A 24002-nucleotide genomic window follows, 5' to 3' on the forward strand; every position below is an offset into this window, starting at 1 on the left:
TATAAAATATTATGAGTTAATGTGTTCCTCAGGTCAGCCAAATCCTTGCTAAATTACTTTCTTTCAAATAAATGGTTTTCCAAAGATGAGATCCAATACTAAAATTTGTTTTATTTTTGTTTAACTTCCATTTTATGTGACTTCTAAAATATTTTAAAGCAGACACCTGAAAGTCATGTAAAATATTGAAATAATATAGAAGTAATAGCCTTAGTCTTAACTAAACTTCAAAAAACAATTCTAAAAATTTCTCTCTAGTTAACTTGAAAAATATAAAAAATATATTTATGAAATATACTATGTCTAAGACTTTTTGAGAGTTTAAAGGTTACTTCTTCCAACTTTAAATTAGTATAGAATTAAATGTAACTATTAACCAAAGTACCAAATTAATATCAGATAAAACCTGACTTTATGATTTTCTTTAAATATTAACAGTTACTAGTAAAAATAGTAAATTTGATATATTGTTTTCAACTAAATTTGGCCAAAATGCCGTATCTCCACACTTTGAGGAAACTTTCTCTTGATTTGTAAAAAATTGGGCATAACATCCCGGGCTTTCTCCTAATTTCTCTCACCTTTTCCCAAAGTGAATGGTTAGTTCTCTCATTTCTAGCCCAGTGGTTCTCAAAGTGTGGTCCCCAGACCAGCAGCATCAGCATCAACCTGGGAACTTGCTAGATGTGCATGTGCTTGGGCCCCATCCCAGACCTACTGAATCAGAAACCCTGGGAGTGGGACCAGCAATCTCGTCTAAAAAGGCCCTCTAGGTGATTCCAATATACACAAAAGTTAGAAAACCACTGTCCTAGCTTACAGATGACTAGGGATCTCTAAGCCCTAAGGAAACTCACTCCCTACTTCTCTGAAACTAATTAGTGAATATTTACAAACGCCCCCATCACATCCCACAGCATTATCAAGGTATACCTGCTACATTCCTCTAGAAAAGTTTTTCCTGATCCCTTCTCTTCACCCCCAGCTGGGTCAAGTGTCTCCACAGATCTCTCTGCTTGTCTGCTAGAGCACTTACCCCCTGCAAATGTCTATACTCCCTGTGTCTCAGTGTCTCATTCACTGTCCTATCCATAAAGCCTTGGGCAGTGCTTGGCCCAAGTTTCGCGAGTTGAACCTCCCCTGCTCACCCGTGTGAGGCAAGCAGAATCACTTCCAAAACCAAAATCCTAAGAGTCCTTCAGGCCTATTTTTGAGTGGGTAAGAGCACTCTGATGAGAACATTAGTATTCTATTCTAAAAGAAAAGGAGAAAAATATCCAGGTTTTAATTTTGTAAAGAGATCAGTAGAACTGAATTAGAGGTTATCATAAACTTGTTATGAGAAAACAGGTCTGACGTTTAATCTCCAAACCTTGATACATTTAGATTAGCGAAGCAAGACAGGAAAAAGTGAGCAGGCAAGTAAAGGAGGTAGGGGAGTTTGAGACCTAGTAACAGCTATGGGTCACAAGGAAAATAGGCAGAAGCAGGTTATGGAACACACCAGCAAACTAAGTGGCCCTTTGTTAGCTGCATGGCCTTGTGGCTGTAACTGACCTTCTCTAACCCCATTTCCAGATCTCTATAAATGGTGAATACTTTTTAACAGAGCTGTTGCTAGGAGCGTATGGCTGCCACTGCCACCATCATGGAATGACAGAGTTAAAATTAATTGATAGATGGAAGTGTCTAAGAATGCCATTTGATATTACCACTATCCCGATACTGATGGTAGAATTTGCATAAATATTTATTGGCTAACCAACTACTGGAAATCTTTTAAAATCTTATTCTATCTGGGTACTTCATTATGATAATTAAACAATTAAGTTTGCGGAGGCAGGGATAGTTAATAGATGATCATGGGCCTGTGGTATGGAGGCCGAGCTCCTGGGGGACCTTGGGCAAAGTTGAAAACCTAAAATTTGGTTTCTCCATTTGTAAAATGGGCATAATACCATCTTTTTGGTGTGTGTGAGGAAGATTACCCTGAGCTAACTCCGTTGCCAATCCTCCTCTTTTTGCTGAGGAAGATTGGCCCTGGGCTAACATCTGTGCCCATCTTCCTCCACTTTATATGTGGGGTGCCTGCCACCGCATGGCTTGATAAGTGGTGCATAGGTCCGCGCCCGAGATCTGAACTTGCAAACCCCAGGCCATGGAAATGGAGCATGCGAACTTAAATACTACACAACCGAGCACATAATACCATCTTTATGACAGAATTGATGCGAGAATAAGATAAGATGCCTACTAATGGCTACCAAGAAAAATAAGGAAACAGAAAAGGCACTCAAAAAGATTTTTAACAAGACAGGAAACAACATGTGTTGGAGAGGTTGTGGAGAGAAGGGAACTCTCATACACTGCTGGTGGGAGTGCAAACTGGTGCAGCCACTATGGAAAACAGTATGGAGATTCCTCAAAAAATCAACGATAGAACTACCATATGATCCAGCTATTCCACTGTTGGGTATTTATCCAAAGAACTTGAAAACACCAATTTGCAAAGGTACATGCACCCCTGTGTTCTTTGCAGCCTTATTCACGATAGCCAAGACTTGGAAGCAACCTAAGTGCCCATCAAGGGACGAATGGATAAAGAAGCTGTGGTATATATACACAATGGAATACTACTCAGCCATAAGAAACGATGAAATCCAGCCATTTGTGACAACATGGATGGACATTGAGGGTATAATGCAAAGTGAAATAAGTCAGAAGGAGAAGGTCAAATACCATATGATTTCCTTCATTAAGTAGTAGATAATAACAACAATAAACAAACACATAGGGACAGAGATTGGATTGGTGGTTACCAGAGGGGAAGGGGGGAGGGAGGAGGGTGAAAGGGATAATTCGGTACATGTGTGTGGTGATGGGTTGTAATTAGTATTTTGGTGGTGAACATGATGTAGTCCATGCAGAAATAGAAGTACAATGATGTACACCTGAAATTTTTACAATGTTATAAACCAATGTTACTGCAATAAACAAAAAATTAAAAAAAAAAAAAAAAAAAGATTTTTAAAAACATTTTTCAGTTAAAAGTGAAATTGAACTAGGTAATTTTTCTTACCATAACTATAAAGAAGATTAAATAAGCTGAAGAAGTATTAAAAGGGCCTATTCCTTCCCGCCTAGGTAGAATTCTCTGCCTTAGTAAAGCCTTTACCTCTCTGATACCTGGGTGACTACACAGGACTAAGGGTCCAGCCTGAAATGATGATGAGGAATGGATAAGAAAGAAAGATCATCATTAGCAAGGACTGAATGTGAGTTCAGTACCTGCTATTTTACTATAAAAAAATAAATTATGTCAACAAATCACTCCTCAAAAAGTAATGTTACTTTCCAATTGCTGGATACAAAAATCCAGTTTGAAAAGGAAAATAAATACTTCTAAGGGTAAACTGAACCATTTTATTTACCCAACAGGTTATGCCAACTTTGTACCTCACTTTGCATAACTATACGTTGCCCAACCCAAACTTAACTCTGTTCACAACAACTTTATGTTTATTTTCATCACAGTGTGGTAGGGTTGAAATGGCCTCTCAAGATTACCTAGTTCTGTTACCCACAGATTTTTTTAATCTCATCTACCAAAGCTCTTCCAGTGTGCCCCTCAGCCTGGACCACTCCATGGTGAGGAGTGTAAAATCTCCTAAAGCAGCCTTCTCCATCTTGGGATTGCTATTCAGAAGTTCCAGAACTATACTGCATACTCGCTGACTTCTACCTGCAAGTCCTACTTCTGATCCTGGCAATTCAAAATCTCTTTTTCATAGGATAACCCTTCCAATATTTAAAGACAGTACATGTCTATCTTCTTTTCAGGTGCGATTTCCAATTTGCTCAGAAAATTGTGGTCTCCCCTCTTCAGAGTTCCTGAGCCCTAATAACTGCCAGTATTCACAAAATAAAGATAAACAGATCAAACAACAAAAACCAACTAATCTCTTGATGAAAAGAACCATTTACACACAATAATCCCTACAAGTTAACCAGTTAAACTATACATGCACATACATCTTTTTGAGGGTGTAGAGTAACTTTTTGAAGAAAATTTTAGTAGAATACATTAATATATTAAAAATGTATACATAACCATTTGCCCAGGAATCCCACTTCTACAAAATTATTCTTTGAAAATAATTATATATGGGCACAAATATGAAGATATAAGGATATTCACTCAAGTTATATGTAATAGTAAAACTTAGAATGAACACATAACAATAGAGAATTGCTTAAATATTATTACATATCCATATGCTGCCAATAGAAATAATGATACAGCCAGATGGCCTGAGAGTAAAAACATTTTCAGAACTTGTGAAAGACTTAGAGAGTTTACCTCCATCACACTCTTTTTTAGGAAATATCTGAGGTTATGCTGCAACACAGTGAGTGAGTAAACTAAGACAGACAGACATGAGATCCAGAAAACAGTGGCCCCAACCCAGGAGAGTAATGGCCAGAAGCCCAGGACATTGGGCAGCAGACCTGAACAGAGAGCAGTCTGTTCAGACTGGAGCAGGAGAATGGAGGGCCCCCAGGGCAGGTATCTGGGAAAAGATGACTGCAGAGATATGATGCTATCCTGGAGAATATGGAATGACTCAAATAGATGATAAAAGCAAATGTTGCAAGAAAAAAGGAAGGCAATTAGAAATTCTAAGCAAAAAAATAGCAAATGTAATCCTGGTTGGGCAGTGAACTATTTCAATATAATCATAATAAATACTTTATTGATTTTCTCTATGTAGGATCAACTGGATATAAAGAAAAACAATATGATAGCAGAATAAAAGGTAAATATTTAAAAATCTTGGCAACATAGGATTACAAGTACAAATGACACAAACTGAGAAGCAAAGTGGGAGTTAGAGAAGTAGAAGGAAGGATAGGAACACCAATACCTTCACCTTAAAAAAAATCAAAAGGTGCTACACAACCAGAAATAAAAGCAAAGTTTTCAAAGGAACTGAGAGATAAACTAAAATTACTTTACATTGGAAGGAGAAAGCGAAGGGAAATAGAGATGTGAGAGGTAAACTCTTGTCCGTCATAGCAAGAAGATAATCTATTTTATTTAACATTGAACAAATCAAGATGTGGTTGACAGCCTCCAGAGATGGCCACCATCAATTCCTTCCCTCCCTGTATGTGTACAATGCTCCTCATATCAAGAGGTGGAATCTTATCTTCTTCCCCTTGAATCCAGGCTGCCTTTAGCGGCTCACTTGACCAAAAGAATGCAGTGGAAGTAACGTTCTGGTTCTTCCGATGCTAGGTCATAAGAAGCCTTGCAGCTTTCTCCTGGGTCTCTTGGAACACTCACTCTTGAGATGCTCCCTTTCAGAACACAATTGCCAGACTGTGAGAAGCCCACAGGGAGGGGCCACACACAGGGGGCCTAAGTGACAACCCAGCTGAGGTCCCAACAGAGAGCCAGCATCAACTGCCAGCTACATGAATGAGCCCCTTTTGACTCAGCTAAACTTTTTAGATGACTCCAGTCCCAACTGCTACCTAACTGCACCCACATAAGAGACCTCACACAAGAACAGCCCAGCTTTCTTCCTTTTTTTTAATATCATTAAGAACTAAGTCAATGGCTTTCAACGTCCAGAGTCATTATTCTAACTGACAATCTAAATGTCACATTTTTAGCCAACAGGAGAGCCTTCCTGTTGGTTCCTGTGTCCTTTTGACACAACCACATTAGTCTTTAATAGGTTGCTTGCTTTCTGACACAAGATTACCAGGGTTATTTTGTTGTATGCAATACTTCAATATGTAAAACAAATCTTAAGTTTTAGTTTTGATCCCATTTTTGTAATATATATTCATACAAAGAATGCTATTTTTTTTCCCAGGGGAATATTCACACCTAAGCTAACATCTGTTGTCAGTCTTCCTCCTTTTTCTTTCTTTGTCCCCTCCAAAGCCCCAGTACATAGTTGTGTATAGCTGTAAGTTCTTCTGGTTCTTCTGTGTGAGCCGCCACCACAGCATAGCTAGTGACAGACGAGTGGTGTTCCGTGCCTGGGAATCGAACCCAAGCCGCCAAAGCAGAGCACGCAAAACTTGAACCACTAGGCCATCAGGGCTGGCTCACAGAATGCTATTTTTGACTTATGCACACACGCATATAGGAAAAAAGAAAACAGGATACATTCCTAAGTGTAAATGGTAATTAAAGAAATATAGGGGCCGGCCCCGTGGCTTAGCGGTTAAGTGCGCGCGTTCCGCTACTGGCGGACCGGGTTCGGATCCCGGGCGCGCACCAACGCACCGCTTCTCCGGCCATGCTGAGGCGGCATCCCACATACAGCAACTAGAAGGATGTGCAACTAGGACATGCAACTATCTACTGGGGCTTTGGGGGAAAAAAGGAGGAGGATTGGCAATAGATGTTAGCTCAGAGCTGGTCTTCCTCAGCAAAAAGAGGGGGATTGGCATGGATGTTAGCTCAGGACTGATCTTCTTCACCAAAAAAAAAAAAAGAAATATAAACAGTTATCTCTGGGTTGTGGGACTGGGGCATTATTTTTTCTTTTTGCTCGTCAATATTTTCTACTCCTCAAATAAAAACAAAAGACTTGTCTAATTAATTTTTTCAAATGGCCTCTGCTTGTACATTATTTATCATAGCTTTTTAATTTACAGTGTTAGTGGCCTTAACCACTGTTGTACAAACGTATACTTTTGTGGTTCTCTTTCTACCCCTCTGAAGTTCTCCTTTGCCTCTTTTAGAGGATCATCCTTTTTCTGGCCCCTGACTCTGACCTTGACAAACTTAATTCTAATGGCATATGGGCCCTTTTCCCCTGGAATAGCCATGTATCACCACAAACCTCATAACATCTAAAAGCATCTTCCTACCCAAACCGGTTCTGCCATTTCCTTCCTGGTATCACATTCCTGCAGTGCTCTGGGTCATTTTGCCCTCATCTTTCCCTTCATTCTCTGAAATCCAAATTAGTCACCGTGATCCACTGACCACAAAATGGCTCTTAGATTCGTTTCTTCCTCATTAATATAACCAGCCCCATAACCACCAAAATTAAATTCTTTATAATCTATCATCCACATTACTCCCATAACCTCCTAAAAGATATCCTCCCCCGTGCAGATTTTTTTCTACCTATCATGACCAGCTTTATCTTTCTAATATGCCAGTTGTATCAAGTTATTTTTTGGCTAAAAGTCCTACAACAATTCTGTGAAAAGTAAAAATTCAAGGCTGGTGAGTTGGAACGTTCACTCCGTCAGGCATCCCCATCTTACTCATCCAAATGTACCACCACCACCAAGCCCACATAAATCCCATCCACTGACAACCCAAGTCCTTATGACCATCCGTGAAGGTCTGACCTCTTTTCCTCAGTAACTTTCCTATGTTTTCTGACCTAGGAAGCCATCCCTACTTTTTTCTGCCAATCTAAACATGTTTTTCTTTTTTTTCTTGAAGACTGAGTTTAAGTCCCATCTACCACAAAAGCTCTCTTAGAAAATTCAAAAAAGCATACATAGAAAAATTTATGCACAATTTATATAAACTGCAAGAATATACATCAAATATTGTCAGTAGTTATCTCTGAAGAATCTGACCTAAAAAACGTTATACTTACTAAGCCCTAGATTTCTACAAACTCAGTATTTTTTTCCACAAACAGCCATATTCAGACAAAAAAAGTTAATAGAAATTAACACACTCATCTGGCCATTCCCTAAATTGCTACAGCATTACTGATTTATCACCGGGTGATGCACTGCTTGACTCTTTTAATAGTTTCCTATATTTAAATCTTAGCTACCTAATTGAATCTCACAAGTTCTATCATATCCTTATCCCTTAGTTCAAAACCCCCCACCTCCTTAGTTCAAAACCACTGTGAGCCACACAGGGGTGTTAGATATGCTTCAGTAGTCTTGCTTCTCTATTTTCTGATCCTGTACATCAATGACTCTTGACCTGTTTAATCCAATATACCCGTGAGAGTTAGCATCAGGTGTGGCACATACTTGCACAGGCAAAGGTAGCCACTAGATAAGTTTCAGCTTACGTGTAATTCCTTGTTACCTTGTCCCCTCCTCTCCTACTCAAGAAAACCTACTGAAATACACGAGATAGATGCTATTAAAGCGACAAGTTGAAGTCTGCTCTAGTATTTTTAAACAAATAAATTACAAATCTTGATACTTTACTGTTAATAAATTATAGCACAACTCACAACTGACTTCTGGTCAATGTGGTATTTCCACTTCTGGCACCTACCTTTAAGGAGTTTTGCCTATAGTAAAATTCATACTTGCCACGGCCCTGCATAACTCTGAGGGAAAACAAAACAGGATTTGTCTGATCCCTTCTAGAGCTTAGAAGAAAATTCTCCTTTTAGCCAGTGATTACGAAAATCTGAATTTTCTTACCATGGGAAATTTAATTTTCTAACAGCTGAGATTGTCTAGGGTCAGGGATTTAGAAGGTAAGGGAAAAAGATAACTAAAACTATTGTGCACCGACTACTGCTAGTATGGTCCTATTTACCGTGCCACCACCAATGGCTTGGAGGCGCACCCTTTCCCACCCCTAAGGCTATATAATTGGTACAAGATAAATTCTGGGCATCCCAAATTAGAACCTGTGTAAATATGTGACTGCATTCTACTGTAGGAATAGTGAGGTACTTTTATGGGTTATTTAGACTAACCTGGAGCCTTAGCACATTTCCATGGGAAAGTACCATCAATCTAGAAACGAGATTTGGGAAGAAAATTTACCCTATATTTAATAACTATCTGTTTAACTTTAATCATTCAATATTTTTGATTATTTACTTACAAGACAGAGTTGAAAGTTTGAGATAAAACACAGGATTGGATTGCCAAATCAGACTCACGTGAAACAGTGATCTTACCTAGTATTAAGCTTTACTAAATGTTACAAGGATAGAGGCTATCAAATAATTCAGAGGAAGCAGAGAAAGGTCAAGGACGTCAAGGGCAGTTGGCAAGCCAGGGCTTTCCTGTGTTGAACAAGTGGCGCTGGCCCAGAAGATATGAAGGCTCTACTAGCTGAGGTTCACAAAGCTCCTCACACAGCAGTGGGAGTTGAACTTACAAAACATCTCTGTTTTATACCCCTAGAAAGTTGTTCAGCCTATGTGACTTTCTCCAAGGAGCCAGGCCTCACAGATCCTTGGTTCTCTTCACTGTAGGTAATCCTTAGCCAGGAACATCTTAAGGCCATTTCAGAGTTAAGGTCTCTTGCTCCTAACAAACGTTAGTGCTCTATTTACCCAAATGCCCTGTTGACAAGGAGATTAGACCAGAGTCACATGCCTTCTTTTCTTCCCCTCCCTGTCTCCCAAGGAAGTGAATGAATTTCCAGGCCAGCTGCTTTCACTCCCTCCTCCCAGGATTACTTAAGACCTTGGTGACATAGCTTATTCTCACTTGCCCATTGCCTAGCTCTCCAGTATTAGAACTAAATCAAATCAGTTCAACAAAACAGGTGAATCACAGAATCTCAGAATTAGAATAGAATTTTAAAGATGATTTAGTGCAAGCTCCTACCCAAAGTTTCTACTTATTATGTCTATTTTTATATCTATCTGATTGAAGATTTCTTAGGGTAGAAGAACCACTTTAAAAGGCCATTGTTATAATCTTGTATTCAATTGGGGATATCTCTTCTGTAAAACAGAAGTCTCCCCTACCTGTCTTTACCATCCCCATTGGTTCCAGTTCCAATGTCTGAATTAATCCAGAATAAGTCTACTTCCTCTTCCACTAAATAGTGCTTTCACATTTCCAAGGACACTTCAAAGCCATTATGTCCTACAACTTCTTATCCTTTCTAGGCTGACCTCTCTGGGTCCTTCAATTGTTTATCTTAGGGCAATAGCTACCTAATCTGATCTCCCTCCACAGTTATCCAGCAGCTCACCCCTGAACACATGCCATTTTAGAGACTCCAGGTGATGATGAGCTTGGGTATGGTCCAACCAGGAAAACTGTAATTTTGTTTGAACAGGATACTGTACCTCCCTTAATAGAGTATAAATTTCTTTTTTAGCAGATATGACATGCTTTTGATGCAATTGAAGTTGCAGACAACTACCACTTCCAAGTCATTCCCCCTCTTATACGCTGTTAAACCTAAAGGCAAAACTTAACATTTATCACTATTAGGTTCCATCTATTTGTTTCAGGCCACTTTTCCACTTTGAAACTTTTAAAAATGTGATACATCATCCAACATATTATTAGTTCCTCTTCCTAACTTTGTTTCAATCATTTGATAAGGTCACTTTTTTTTTTAACTTTGCTTTATTGTGGTAAAATATACGTAACATGAAATTTACCCTTTTCACCACTTTTAGTGTACAATTCAGTGGCATTAAGTACATTCACATTGTTGTGCTACTGTCACCACTATCCATTTCCAGAACTTTTTTATATTTCCAAACTGAAACTCTCACCCATTAAAGAGTAACTTCTCAATACCTGCTCCACTCAGCCCCTGGTAACCACTATCCTATTTTCTGTCTCTAAGAATTTGACTGTTCTGAGTACCTCATATAAGTAGAATCATATAATAAGATTGCTTTTTTAAAAATCTAATTAAAAACAAAATATTGACTAGGGTAGACAGGGCAGTTCTCTTGGCTGACGTTTATTTTATCATCACACACCAAGTCCAATATATGAATAGTTTTCTTTCCTGGTATTGAAAGGAAAATAGGTTTCAAAAATCAAGCCAGCTTAGAGAAAGAAAGGGAGACAGCTCTACTAAGATAATCTCTCTACGCAAATCCGAGGGGATGGTCTGTGCCCACAAAAGAGCATGAAGCAGTAACCACAGAACAAGGAAGGAGGAACTAGTCTTGAACTCCTCCTGAACCAAAACTGAAGAAGGCCTCAGAGGAGCTTTATTATGTTCACGAAATATGCGGAATGGTCACATCAGATATTCTATATTAAAAATGAAATAGTAAAATGAATTCCAAAACCAAAACCTACATACATATATGTATATATATGTGTGTATCTACATATATAGAGAACACACACACACATATAGAACACATTTTTTTAAAGTGACCACTTAACATTTTTACCAAGGCTAATCCCTCGATTAGTATTAAGAGTTATAAACTAACTGTATAATTGTGCTTTTATATAGATTTGTATAAGAGAGCTGTAGAACTACTAATAAAACAATTTCTAAGACTTACTTCCACCAGTCTATTGCTCATTACTGTATAAGAAAGCTGACAGTCTTCTATTTCAGTAGGAAAAAAATTATTTAATACGCTATTCAAGTTTTTAGAATATTTTTCTTTGATGTAAATATTTAACATCTTTTATTGTATGTAAATTTAGTAGGAAATAGAAATCACACAGACCTTGCTATTGAATCTTGCTTTAGTAAGCTATATTACGCAGCTATTTTTAATACCTACCTAGTCAACAGAAGTGTTAATTTTTGAAATTTTATCTTTTGAAATGTTGCTATAACAGCTACTATAGTTACCTAAAATTTTTCTTTAAGGCTATTTTAATGGGAGAAAAGGAGGAAATACATTATTTAGGTGTAACCGAGAATAGGCAACACTATTAAAATCATTTTAAAACTGTAGTTTTTCTTTTTTAACACTGTTAATGATAAAATGTTAGTGAGTCATGGCATTTGTTTCCTGGCATTGTGGAAATTTTTCTTTAGACTAAACAGAAGACCAATATTTTTCTAATTCTTATCTCCTGGTATAAATTACAACTTTATCCGACATAACAAATCTTTCATTTTCCAATACCCCTTCATACATGTTTGCTTGCAAATGTTTTTAAAATGTAGATACCAAAGTAAAACATTAAACAAAAAACAGAAATTCTCATCCTCGAGGTGTCACAGTGCACCTAATAGCCTTAGATAAATGCAACAAGAGCCATCTGAAACCAAAATTTCTCCCTAAACTGTAGCAGAATGGTTTAATGATTAGATTCTAGGGTAGTGTAATAATGCAGAAGAGCTGGGGAAGGATGCATCTACTCTTCCAAACGTACTGGAACTCTTTCTCTAAAGGTGTGGTTTGACTGGGGAGAGGAGGTTATTCACAAGAACACAGAAGAAAACGAAGACTACCCACGAAGTCAGAAAGGGAGTACAAAAGATGGTGGTTTATCCTTAAAAACAGGACATTAGAGCACAAATGTGTTCACTTCCCTTATGGTAAGAGATTAGCCTGTCATATTTTCCCTGCTAATTAATCCTGCCCAAGGGGTGAAAGCTGAATATCAGGAAAAAAGCTGTAGGATTCTTACCTTCCTATACAGACGGAAGAGAGGATTCCTTAAGCTCTAAATTACTCCACCAGAGAATTTTAAAACTCCAGTAAATATAATAGTGAGAGCTATAAAAATAGTGATCAAGACATTATATAACCTATATATAACCTATAATACCCTAAATTCAAAAGAATCTTATTTTTCAACTATTCAGTAGGCATACATTTAAAACCTACAGGTAACTTGCCTCTATTTTTCACTTTAAGTTTTATTTTGTTCCAATTAGACAATCCTTTAAGAAAAATGCTTACTACAAACAGCTTAAATGGCTGCATAAGTATTATGTCAAAGAGATTTCAAAATACCAGTTCTCCTTATATAACTGATAAGAATTTCATGCAAGTTTATACAATATAATAACAGGAGGAGTTGTTATTATTATTATTTTGTTAGCCTTACTTAAAATGCACTAAGTGACCTGGGAATTCACTGTACAGAAAAAAATTTTCTTATGTTCAAAGAGTAAATGTAAGATCTGTAAATGACATAGAACCTCTACATTTATAAACATTTATTATTTCATCTAATTTTTTCTATTTTGTTTCCTTATGAATAGACTCACTTTAATTAGATAAATTTATTTCATACCATTCATTTCCTACAGTAGAACATAGGAAGACATATCAAAAAAAGCAACCATCTCTAGAAAAAATTGCAGTTGATTTTCTTATCAACCTTACTAAATAAAGCAACAGTTAATTTCTTTTTAAAAAATCCAGCATGTACTTTACTTATTTTTTAAAAAGTCATAAAAGTCCAAAGAGATAATAGTATTCATCCCGCATAATTAAATATTCAAGTTGCCAGCCCTTGCACAGCCAGCCACTTGCCAAGCCTGTGAGAGAAGCAGCCCATAGTATTCACATTTACAAATGTGTGTGAGTGACCTGCTATCTTTCACCAGCTTATATTCTTTCCTAGCACAATGATTATTTGTGACTCATGTTCGGGGAACATACTTCTAAATTGCAGCATGATATTAAACTCACATGGGTACCCACACCCATTCTCTCCAGAGTTAACCAGTATTTTGTTAGTTTGCACATCTTTTTAACGAAAGTGTTTAGGAAACAAAGTGTTTGTATACCAAATATCTAAGATCTGTAAAAGGTGTAAATCTATATTTTATAACTACCTATAATCTATGAAAATCTAAAAAAGAAGACAAAGAAATAAACAGTAGGATACGCCAGTAAAAATAGCCTATTGCTTCAGAAAAATAAAGTGACTATGGATAGCCTTTGGGATACACAGCCCTTATTTATAACTGGCATAGATTTTAAAACATTTATATTAATTATTTAGATTTACGATTTCAAATGGGTGATATAGAGAGATGCTTTGATGTATCTAATTCTTGTAGACATAATGCCAAATTGACCTCTTATTCACCAGCTATCTTTGTGTGGGTTAATATAAAGAAAATTATAAGAATATTATTAATACGCATTTGTATGGATTTTTTAAAAGCCCTGCAAATACTCACAAAAGTCCAGTAATATAAAGATTTTAGTAATACGAAATAATTTTAAAAATCCAGTGGTTATATTTAAGTTTTAAAACAGAGAAAATATGGAATGGTATACCATATCTATTATATAAAATTTATACTATTCTAGTTTACATATATCTATTATTTCCAAATATCTATCTTGGGCTTGTTGGTATGTCTAGGTTGAAAAATAATTGATTGTGGAGAAACCTAACAAACATGCAAAGGATATAAAATTGCTAATTTACAAATGTATAATGTAGAAAAATAATTTTAGATATAAAATTTAATATGCACTACTGCCTGAGATTTGCTATATCCTCTATTAGCTCAGTCTCGGAATTCCGAAGAAGTCTCTGAGCAAGACTCCCCCACTGCTCCAGCCCCATAAGGGTAATTATGCATGTACATGTAATTGCACATGCAACTAAACAGAAAAGAAAGATTTTAGCCGATCATACAGGAATCCATACCTAGCTCTGGCTGTTAAATCACAAATGCATCTAGAAAGACACAAATATCAATAGCTACACAATTCTAAAGGTTTTAAGTGAAAATTCAAGAAATTGGGTACAACCTGCCTGTCTCAAAGTTTATGAATCCAAATAGACACACTAATACAGACACACAAGTAAAGTTATTACTTTTGTTAATAAGCAAGATAACATATCACAAGAGTGATTCCTGAATACATCTGGAGTTGGTCTTTATAAATCAAGAACTGTAGGTTTAGATTTATGTTCACACTTAAGTCACTATTCCCAACCTTGTCTGCTTGTAAGGCTATTGGAAATTCTGGCACTCACCAGTACAAAGTAGTATGCGTACAGCGCTGTACAATGGTGAATTATAAAATATTTGTCACCAATCACTTTCCAATACAAAATGAGAATCAACAAATCTGTAAGAAGGAAAAATAAGTGAGATATTCTACAGGAAGAAAGGTGCATTGTTTTTCAAGCATATTTAACTCCTTCTCCTGACAACTCATCACAGTGCACTCTGAGCCCAGCGTACTTTGTTCATACCTCAGTAATCCAATCACCCACTTTATCGTAAAGTATCTGCTTCCATATAACTGTCTCCCCCACTCTACTGGGACTCCTCCAGGATGAGGACCAAGTGTGGGCATCCAGCGCAGAGCCTGACATACAGCCATGTGATATATTTGTTGAAAGTATAAATGAATAATTTGTTTCCAGGGTTAAATAAAATGGAAATATTATTGAATAAAAATAATTTTAAAATAAGCTTAAATTACTGATTTTTATCATTACAATAATTCAAACAGATAAGATGGTGGCAGAAAAGGTACAACATGACCAATGCATTTACAATATAAATTCAAGAAAAAATATTTAAAAATTAACAAAGGATGCAATTAAATATTAATTCAAAATAGCAAAACTACCAAGAACTATGATTATTAAAAAGATATATAAAGAAAGGGGTCAAGGAATCGATTTTCTTTAAAAGACCCTGAATCTAAAGACCATGATTCAGAAAATAGTTTCCTTTAATAAAACAGAAACTTCTCAAAATGTTAACACAACTATTTTCTTTACCAAATAGTTAAACATGAAATTTAGACATGGAAACAAATCACTATCATGGATGGAGACCAGGGGAGGATTCAGGTTTTGTGGGGTCAGAGCTTATATAATATGGAGACCTTCTTTTAAGAAAATAAAAATGACTAATACAAAACTAGACGTGAATATTTATAAAGAGAAATCATCAAATTACAAATTTTAAAGGGAAAATAAATACCACAAATGTGAAAATCAAGAAAATATAATACCATTAGTAAATTAACTGCCTGATAATACCCTCTAGATACAGCTTGTCTACATATTTTGGCTAAGTACTCTTTGGTCACCAATTTATATGATAATGATCTTGTAATATTTTCTATAGAGAGAATAAAAAAGAATTCACTTTTAATTCAGCTTGGTTTAGAAAAGTTTGTTTTAGTTCATATCTCTTGTTTTTAAATGTTTTGGATTGTTATTTAATTTGGGAAAACAGTTAAGTTTATTTCATACAAGATTTCCTGGGTAGTGACTACTCTCTGAATCGACAATACTCATTAACCAATGCATGAGGTATATTATAAATTTTATGTTATCTTGTCAATGACAGCATTTTGTGCCAAATAAGCAAATCTTTTTCCATTGTGTTCACATGATTCCTTCTTCTTTTAATTGGGCCAAATAAGCCAATAGTGTATTCACTAATCTTATTCAAAATTTATCTCTTCCTCTTAATGAATCACTGTGTTTTGGTACAATCTAATTTCTTGTTACAATTCACTTTTTGATGGCAGAAAATTTTCTATTGAACCCATCACTCATCTTTATCATTTTTGTTTCTTATTCCATTATTTTCATTTGGATTTTCTTTCAGCTATTTATTAAATTTGAAAATTACAACATAGGGTTCTCTCTATAAATGTCCAAACAAGGATCTGTTATTTCTCTCATTTTATTGAGACAGTCCAAGATGTCTTCAAAAAGCAGTTAAAATGGCATATTCTCAACTTCCCATTTGTCTTACTGTTTAAAAGGCTATTTCAACCCCACGCAACGTGGGGGGAAATACAACAGAGGGAAACGTGGAGTAGGAAGAGTCCATGATCTTAACTGATTATGGCTAAAATAGCTTACTTTCACAATTTTACCAAAACAATACAAAACTATGACCCTGGGAACACATTTCAAGGGCCCTTGCACGTGAGGGACCTTCAGCGATCTGAGGCTTAAACGTCATTAGCTTCCCAGTAATTCCACCCAAGAGACTCTTTAGGACAAAAAGGGACCATCACTAGTAAAAAATGTCCAGGCCTAACTGAGGCCCTCCCCTACAGCTCTGATCTTCGACAAGAACCAGAGAGCCACAGGAAAAATATTTCAGGTTCTACCATTACAGCAGGTATTTTTTCCTCTGTATGGGTCCTAAAAGCTACTTCTCAAATAAATAAATCAAAAGCATAGTCTATGTATTCTTTGCATAATTCCATGAGTAGTTTAAAAAGAAATAGACAGTGAACAACATATCACATACCAGAAATGAGGTAGCCTGAAGCAACAGCAATATTCACTTTCACAAACGACGGATCACCCCTATAAATATTTTAAACAAAAAAAAAGTTCCTTGTTTAGCACACGGGTTTAGATGACAGCTACTTCTTTTTCTGTTGAGATTTAAATATAAGGAAAATTCTTTCTGTAGATACTCAAATGGTAAATTGCCATTTGCACAAGGTACTGTGTTAGCTATAACAATATTTTTTTTTTTAACTTTTTTAATTTTTTTTTTCCCCAAAGCCCCAGTAGATAGTTGTATGTCATAGTTGCACATCCTTCTAGTTGCTGTATGTGGGACGCAGCCTCAGCATGGCCGGAGAAGCGGCACGTTGGTGTGCACCCGGGATCAGAACCCGGGCCGCCAGTAGTGGAGCGCACGCACTTAACCGCTACGCCACGGGGCCAGCCCAACAATATTTCTAATGGCACAAATAATCATAATTTCTTATATTAGGTAAAAGTTTTACGAAAATAATTTTTCCAAAAGACAACTTTTTATAAATGTGTTCTCATATGATTTGTTTGTGAACGAATGCAAATGGAATTCCAGATACTGATTTTTTTTTTTTTGATTCCATATTCTGACTCAGAGACTCCAGATGCCTCAAGAAATCATCTAGCCTGCCTCTGATTTTTGAGGCAATATACTGTTATCATCATCACTTTACTGAGGACCAGAGGGATTTGCCCATCATCACACAATTAGGAAATGGTGGGACAGTTTCACCCTATTTTGACCCCTACACTTCTGCCTACTAGTGCTCTTTGCTCCAACAAACAAACATAAATTATCAGTCCTTTATCTTATTTAGGACCATTTTTTTACTGATAAAATGAACACAAAAATAAAACTGGTAACAGCTAAACTGGAAAGATTCAGCAGAAGTCATGTCTTCTTTATAAGTTTTGATCTGCAAATACGACCTAGGAAAGTTGGACCTGGAATAAATTATGGCATAAAAGAAAATGCAAGAATATCAAGAATTATGGTAAGTAAAAGTTTGATATGGACAAAAATCCATCAATGAATCAAATCTTTATGATAAAATTTACTTCCCAGAAGAACAGGGTCTGTTGACAATCATGTTAGTAAGATTAAAATTTAAAAAAAAAAAAGGCTAGAAATTGTTTAGGTAGATTACATAAAAACTCGGTCAAGGAATTAAATTTACTAAACTGATTCACTTTGAAAAACATCTTCCCAATGAAAATTCATCAATACTAGTATAACTCTGGTGGGCATAATTCCATATTTATAAATAAAAAACAACATCGTTGCAGTCAAACAGGTGGTCAAACCCCTGGTTAAGTTGCCACACAACTCCTAGAGCCCACATCTACCATTATCCCTATGCAGCGCTTTCTCAAAACATACCTCATTTCTCAAACTAAGCTGAACTAAGCCTTCTCACATAATACCAGCAAATATAGTTTGTAAAATTTCTGCCATTTAAATGTTTTAAAAAGAACCATCTCACAAATATCCTATTATTGTTGAACATAGTTATTATTAGAGCTTCAAATCTTGTCATGTGGTACTAAATTCCTCTCATGGACACCTATTCTTCTCATTTTCATATCTTTGATATCGAATGATGGGTCAAACATAAATTTGAAGACTAAGTCTGAAGTGGATATTATCCAAGTTGATTCCTATCTCAATAACAACTGATTTCTGCTCAGAACAGTGATTACAATAACTTGGTTTCACTCACTAACACAGTACAAATGTTTACATCATCATCATATTCTCCCTGTTATAGATAACAATTGCAATACTAAGGTAAAATGGCCCTCCTTATTTGTATTCAAATTAAAATAAATCATCTTAATGCGCCTTGCTCAAATAAGTCTGAACACAACCATCAATATGTTTTCACTTTTAAAGAGATGTTCTTATTAATAATTAATATCAAAACATAAATCAAATTGATGATATTGGAAAGAAACAGCTTACCAAAGTGGATCAGCAATAGTAGCCTCATCAAACAAGAAAATGTACAGGCCAAAGACCCCAACCACCAAAGAATGGCATGTAGATACTACCCTGAAATGAAAGAAAATACACACAAAGATTTTAGATTCTTTGCAATAAACTTTAATTCTGACAAGACATTTAACATTCTGAAGAAGGTAAATCTGGAAGAATTTAAATACAAGAATGGAGTACATCTGAGAGTATAACATAAGATGCCATTTAGAAATCCAAGGGCCACACTTGACTTTGGAATTAATAACAAGAAGGACACCCAAGTCTACAATTTCCTACTAGAAAATTGGTGAGTCACTTATTGGTTAAAAGTTCTAAAGCAGAAGCATATCTGATGATGCAGCTGATCGATGGCAACTGGTGAGCCCACTACCCTGCACCCTGCTCCAAGCTCCATCCCCAACAGCATCACTGCGGGATTAGTTTCTTTCTCCAATCAGTTAGGAAGGACTTCCATATCTACTGGCCTTAACCAGTGGAATCCTTGAATCAGAATTCGAATGGATCATGAAATGAATATTTATTACTTTAGAGACTCCAAGTTTTAAATGCACATTCACATGCATTATTACACTTGATTCCTGTAACAAATCTGTGAGGAAGCGATAGCAGCTATTATTAGTCTCTCTTCATCATTATTATGAAAGCACTTCTAAACAGAAAAATTGAGGACTACGAATTTATACAGAAAACCTATTTTTAAAAGAAACACCCAAGTGAAAGCAAAATGTTCACAAGATCCAGATCAGATTTTCTTTTATAGAAGACTAAGGTTTAGATGAAAAACATCATTTTCTATGAACATATTTTGCTAATAATTTAATGACTCAACCAATATCCAAGCTCTATGATGTATTTCTTAAAGAATTGTATACAAGATACTGTATATTTATTTACACAATGAAAAAGTTTACAAGTAATGAAGTTTCTTTTCTCTTCATTAGAATAAAGGATGAAAGGTATAGCAAAGTTTTCTCTTTAGAAATTAATGGTGTGCAAAGAATTTCTCACTACAATATGACCCCAAATCTTTAAAAATTAGTGAAATATATCAACCAATATGAAGCTTGATATTAGAAAATCTTATTGTAACCTGAAAAATCAATATACTTGATTTAATACATGACGTGGTCCTAAATAGACATATCAAGCTACATCAAATCATATTTTAAATGCTCAAAGATTTTCACTAATTTAAAGGCATTAACAAAGAACACTTTGGAATACCAAAGGATCATTTTGAAGTGTGAATAATTAATCCAATTTATCTGGTTTATAAGTCTGGAATTTTCACGCCAAGCACACCTGTATTTCATTTGAACACAGCAGGATAAAAATGTAAGTTCCTTGATATCAAATAAAACACTCCATCTAAATAATCATCCAACAAGCTTTCTGTCGCCATTTAAAAATTCTATGAAAGGAAAAAATATAACCTCTCACTAACCTGTTTTAGCATTTAGTAACCTTATAGCAAAAAGTTTCCTCTTGGAAAAAAATCTAACTTTTTGTTCCTGATACTCAGGCCTCAAATTTCCTTCTCTGTTGAGATGTTATATGGTAAACGGGAAGAATTACAAGCCCTCAGCTGATGGAAATAGCATATACTTCAAGAAAGGAAAGGTTAAATCTTACCTGTATCAAATAGCTCCCACTAGAATGAAGAGGAGAAGCAAATACCCTGTGCTTACATACTATATGTAAAAGTCTATATGGTCAGAAACTTCTGTTAGTAAAAATTTCACATTTCATTCTTTAAAATCAGATTCCTGGCAAAGCAAAATGTACATTCCTTAGTGTCTATATGGTCAGAAACTTCTGTTAGTAAAAATTTCACATTTCATTCTTTAAAATCAGATTCCTGGCAAAGCAAAATGTACATTCCTTAGTGTCTATAAAGAAACATCAAGATGCTCTCAAGATAAAATATTTCAATTTTTTTTCAAAGAAGGTTAAAAAGAAATGTGCTTATCAAAAGACAGTGCCTTTTTTTTTTTTAGGAAATAATGACCATTTTTGAATAGCAATTTAAAGTTATTGATTTAATCATTCACAAGTAATATGAGTATTACCAATAGCGATTATATAGCTCAAACAGACAGAAGAGTTAAATTTTGAAGAAGTAGATTTAAAAAATAGGAGTATTTCAACACAGTAGGACTTCCTATACCATAGGAAAACAAATGGATATAAGAACATTTTTTTGCTTATGAGATATAAATAATATCTATAACTATGTATGTTTTCAGAAAAAGCAACAATTAAGCACAGCAATTACTCACTTAATAATTAACTAAACTGTTATCTCTCAGGTGTAAATTTTCCGGTGAGTTTTTTTTTCCTCCTGTTCTTTTTCTACTAGACAGCTTAGACCACTCATTCTTCATACTCTTTCCTGATTACTAGGAAAAATTATGTGCGTTGTGTTGATCTGTCTGTTTCAGGACTGGAAACAGGATTTCAAGACATATATGTGTACTTCACTCAAAAAACAGCCGATTTTTTTTCCTTCTTTGCACTCTCCACCTCATGGCTTAAGTCCCATGTGAACCAAGGTGGAGTGGGAAACAGGAGTAAATTGGAGAGAGAAAAAGAGAGAACACCATTTGAATAGCATAATGCATTTTATATAATCCCAGACTCCTTTTTCAAATGGGAACTCAGTTTCCCAAATGGTGATTCCATGCATCATAGAATGGCAGTGATAGACTGAATAATGCAAAGTATTTTTCAATTTCATTGTTTCATTTCATTTTCATCTTTGCTTCTCTCTCTCTGTACTCTCCCTATTTCTCTGGCTTGCAGCTCTCCAAGATTCAAATGCCTTTACCTATCCTAACCATGGTGAAAGGGAAATGAAAATAGTTCAAAGTTTAGTCGCAGAAAATGAACACCCTCCTTCAGCCCCTTCCTTCTCTATTCTATCTATCTTCATGTTAGAAAGGGTTTTAAAAAATAACGGTTAGTATATTTTGTATCCCACATTTGAACAATATCTTTGTGCTATTCTTAAGACAATCATACCTCTTATTTTTCAAGAGTACATGGAGAAATAATTCTTACTTTTAAGGTGAGAAGAGCTGTAGCATGTATGAACCAGACAAATCAGTGTGAGGTGCAGAAGAAAACAACTAGAGTTTTATTCACAGTCTGAGTTATAAAAGTGGATGCCTGCAAAACAATTTGACTCAAACATAGGGCATTTCAGGTCAAATAGGACCATTCTCAAATAAATACTCAGACTTTGGCAGAAGTTCTTTAATTCTAAAAGAAAACTTCAATGAAAAATAATTATAGCAATTTTAGAGAACTGCTGAATTCATTTTATAGTTAGCATTAACTTCAACCTAATAACAACAACAAAAAATATTCCCACATCTGCTCCAATTCACTGAGGTTTGCAAATGCACAGAGATGTTTGGGCACTTGAAATGCTCCAAAGCAAGTGAAGCAGTCATCAGAGTCATTTTGTGTTTGAAACCTTCTCAGAGATTAATAAGTTGCACACACAAAAAAATCTGCAAACCAACTAATTAAAACTCCCACAGATTTCTATATCCTTAGATGCCTTATTCGTTTTCCACTTGTGTTTAAAAAAACCTGAAAAGCAATTTTTACTCTAGAATTATATAACGAAAGAATAAATTCTGAAGGGCTCTGAATTCTAATAAAAAGTTCCTTAAAAGAGAGAGACAGATGTGCTAACCGTACACCATGTTCTCTGGTGTGTAGCATTTAACTGCCCTCTGTCTGGCTAAGCCAGCCAATACTATATATAGGCCACTTACAGCCCCAGCTAATGTTTACTTCATTATCATTTCCAAAGAATATGTGCTTGTTATCATGAATATTTCAGAAAAGAATGCAAACACTACTCTTCCACAGTCAGCTGGAGTCTACTTAACCTTCCCACACTTCCCCAAAAAGTTAAATAAATTTTTCCTAACATCTTTCAATATAAGAATTTTTAAAATTTTCTTGTATGAGATCTATCTCCTTGTCTTTCCTTTTATTCCTAAGGTCAAATAAAAAATTTGACCTTAGATTTTGTTAGACCCTAAATGAAAGACTTTCTGGAAATATTTTAAATAACTTTATTTCATAAAACTAGCTTTCGTTTTAATCAATTACATTTTCATATACTTTACCTTGAGTTCCATTCAATCCTCTTTTCGAAGCTGAGACTATTAAAACCTGAAGAAATTTTTGCTGAAAACCAATAACTTATAAAGTGGAAAAGAAGCTGAAAGGTGAAAAAGCTGGTAAAAGCCGTGCTGATGACCAGTTTGGTGTCGGTACCCATATTTCTTCACCTGTTAAGAGAAATGATGACTATAAATTACTTTAAATTGCTCATGATAAACCTAAATGAATTTTTTTAATTTTAAAACAGTATGTGGTTATATTTTTAGTAATTTACTTTAATTTAGCACAAATGTAAGACTACAAAGAAACTATAAGAATTTTAAGCCTTTACCAGCTATTTGTCATGTATCTTATACTGGTATTTAAAATAAAAGAGGGAAAAATCTATTATCTTAAAGATCTCAACATTATAAATTTCCAGAGACAAATTCAACCTCATGATACTCAAAATTTAAGTCTTAGAGTTTTAATGTTAGGAGGGAATTTCAAGTACTATAACTGAAAGTGTTCTGTTAGTAATATTATTTTTAATTAAACTCAGGACAAATCACCTGACTTCTCTGTGCCTCAATTTTCTCATCTATAAAATGAGTTTGATAATCTTTAAGAAACAATTAAGCCAAAAATCATAATAAAACATCATTATAGCAAAATGAAAAATAATTATGTAATAAAAATTAAATGTACAATGGGACAAACAACATTTAAAACAAAATTAAAATCTTATGAAGAATAATACCATCTTGGAAAAGAATCATATCACCGTTACTGCCTAAACTAGTATTTAACTTTAAAAAAATATTCTGCAATATTCACACATATCCTTGGACCAAAAATCCTCCATGGCATTTTATCTTTAAAATATAAGAGTTTTATAAAAGAGCTTTAGGTTTTAAGGATAGAGTTAGCGGAAAGAATAGTTATA

The 24002-nt window shown here is 35.2% G+C and overlaps 1 protein-coding gene across 8 annotated transcripts in view; it reads right to left on the minus strand.

Moving 5' to 3' along the window:
• TLCD4 (TLC domain containing 4) overlaps positions 1–24002 on the minus strand; it is a 102662-nt gene that overhangs the window by 27483 nt on the left and 51177 nt on the right. For all 8 annotated transcript variants that reach the window (XM_087447018.1, XM_087447027.1, XM_087447010.1 and 5 more), the window contains exons 2-5: positions 23080–23244; positions 18899–18988; positions 16919–16977; positions 14662–14756 (exon numbers count right to left, since the gene is read on the minus strand). In XM_087447018.1, the coding sequence (XP_087303144.1) occupies positions 14662–14756; positions 16919–16977; positions 18899–18988; positions 23080–23234 (399 nt within the window). In that variant the 5' untranslated portion in view covers positions 23235–23244. The remainder of the gene's footprint in view (positions 1–14661; positions 14757–16918; positions 16978–18898; positions 18989–23079; positions 23245–24002) is intronic.

The sequence above is a fragment of the Ceratotherium simum genome, chromosome 2 (genome assembly GCF_057802395.1).
Source record: "Ceratotherium simum simum isolate JZ-2026a chromosome 2, ASM5780239v1, whole genome shotgun sequence".
Taxonomy (NCBI): Eukaryota; Metazoa; Chordata; class Mammalia; order Perissodactyla; family Rhinocerotidae; genus Ceratotherium; species Ceratotherium simum.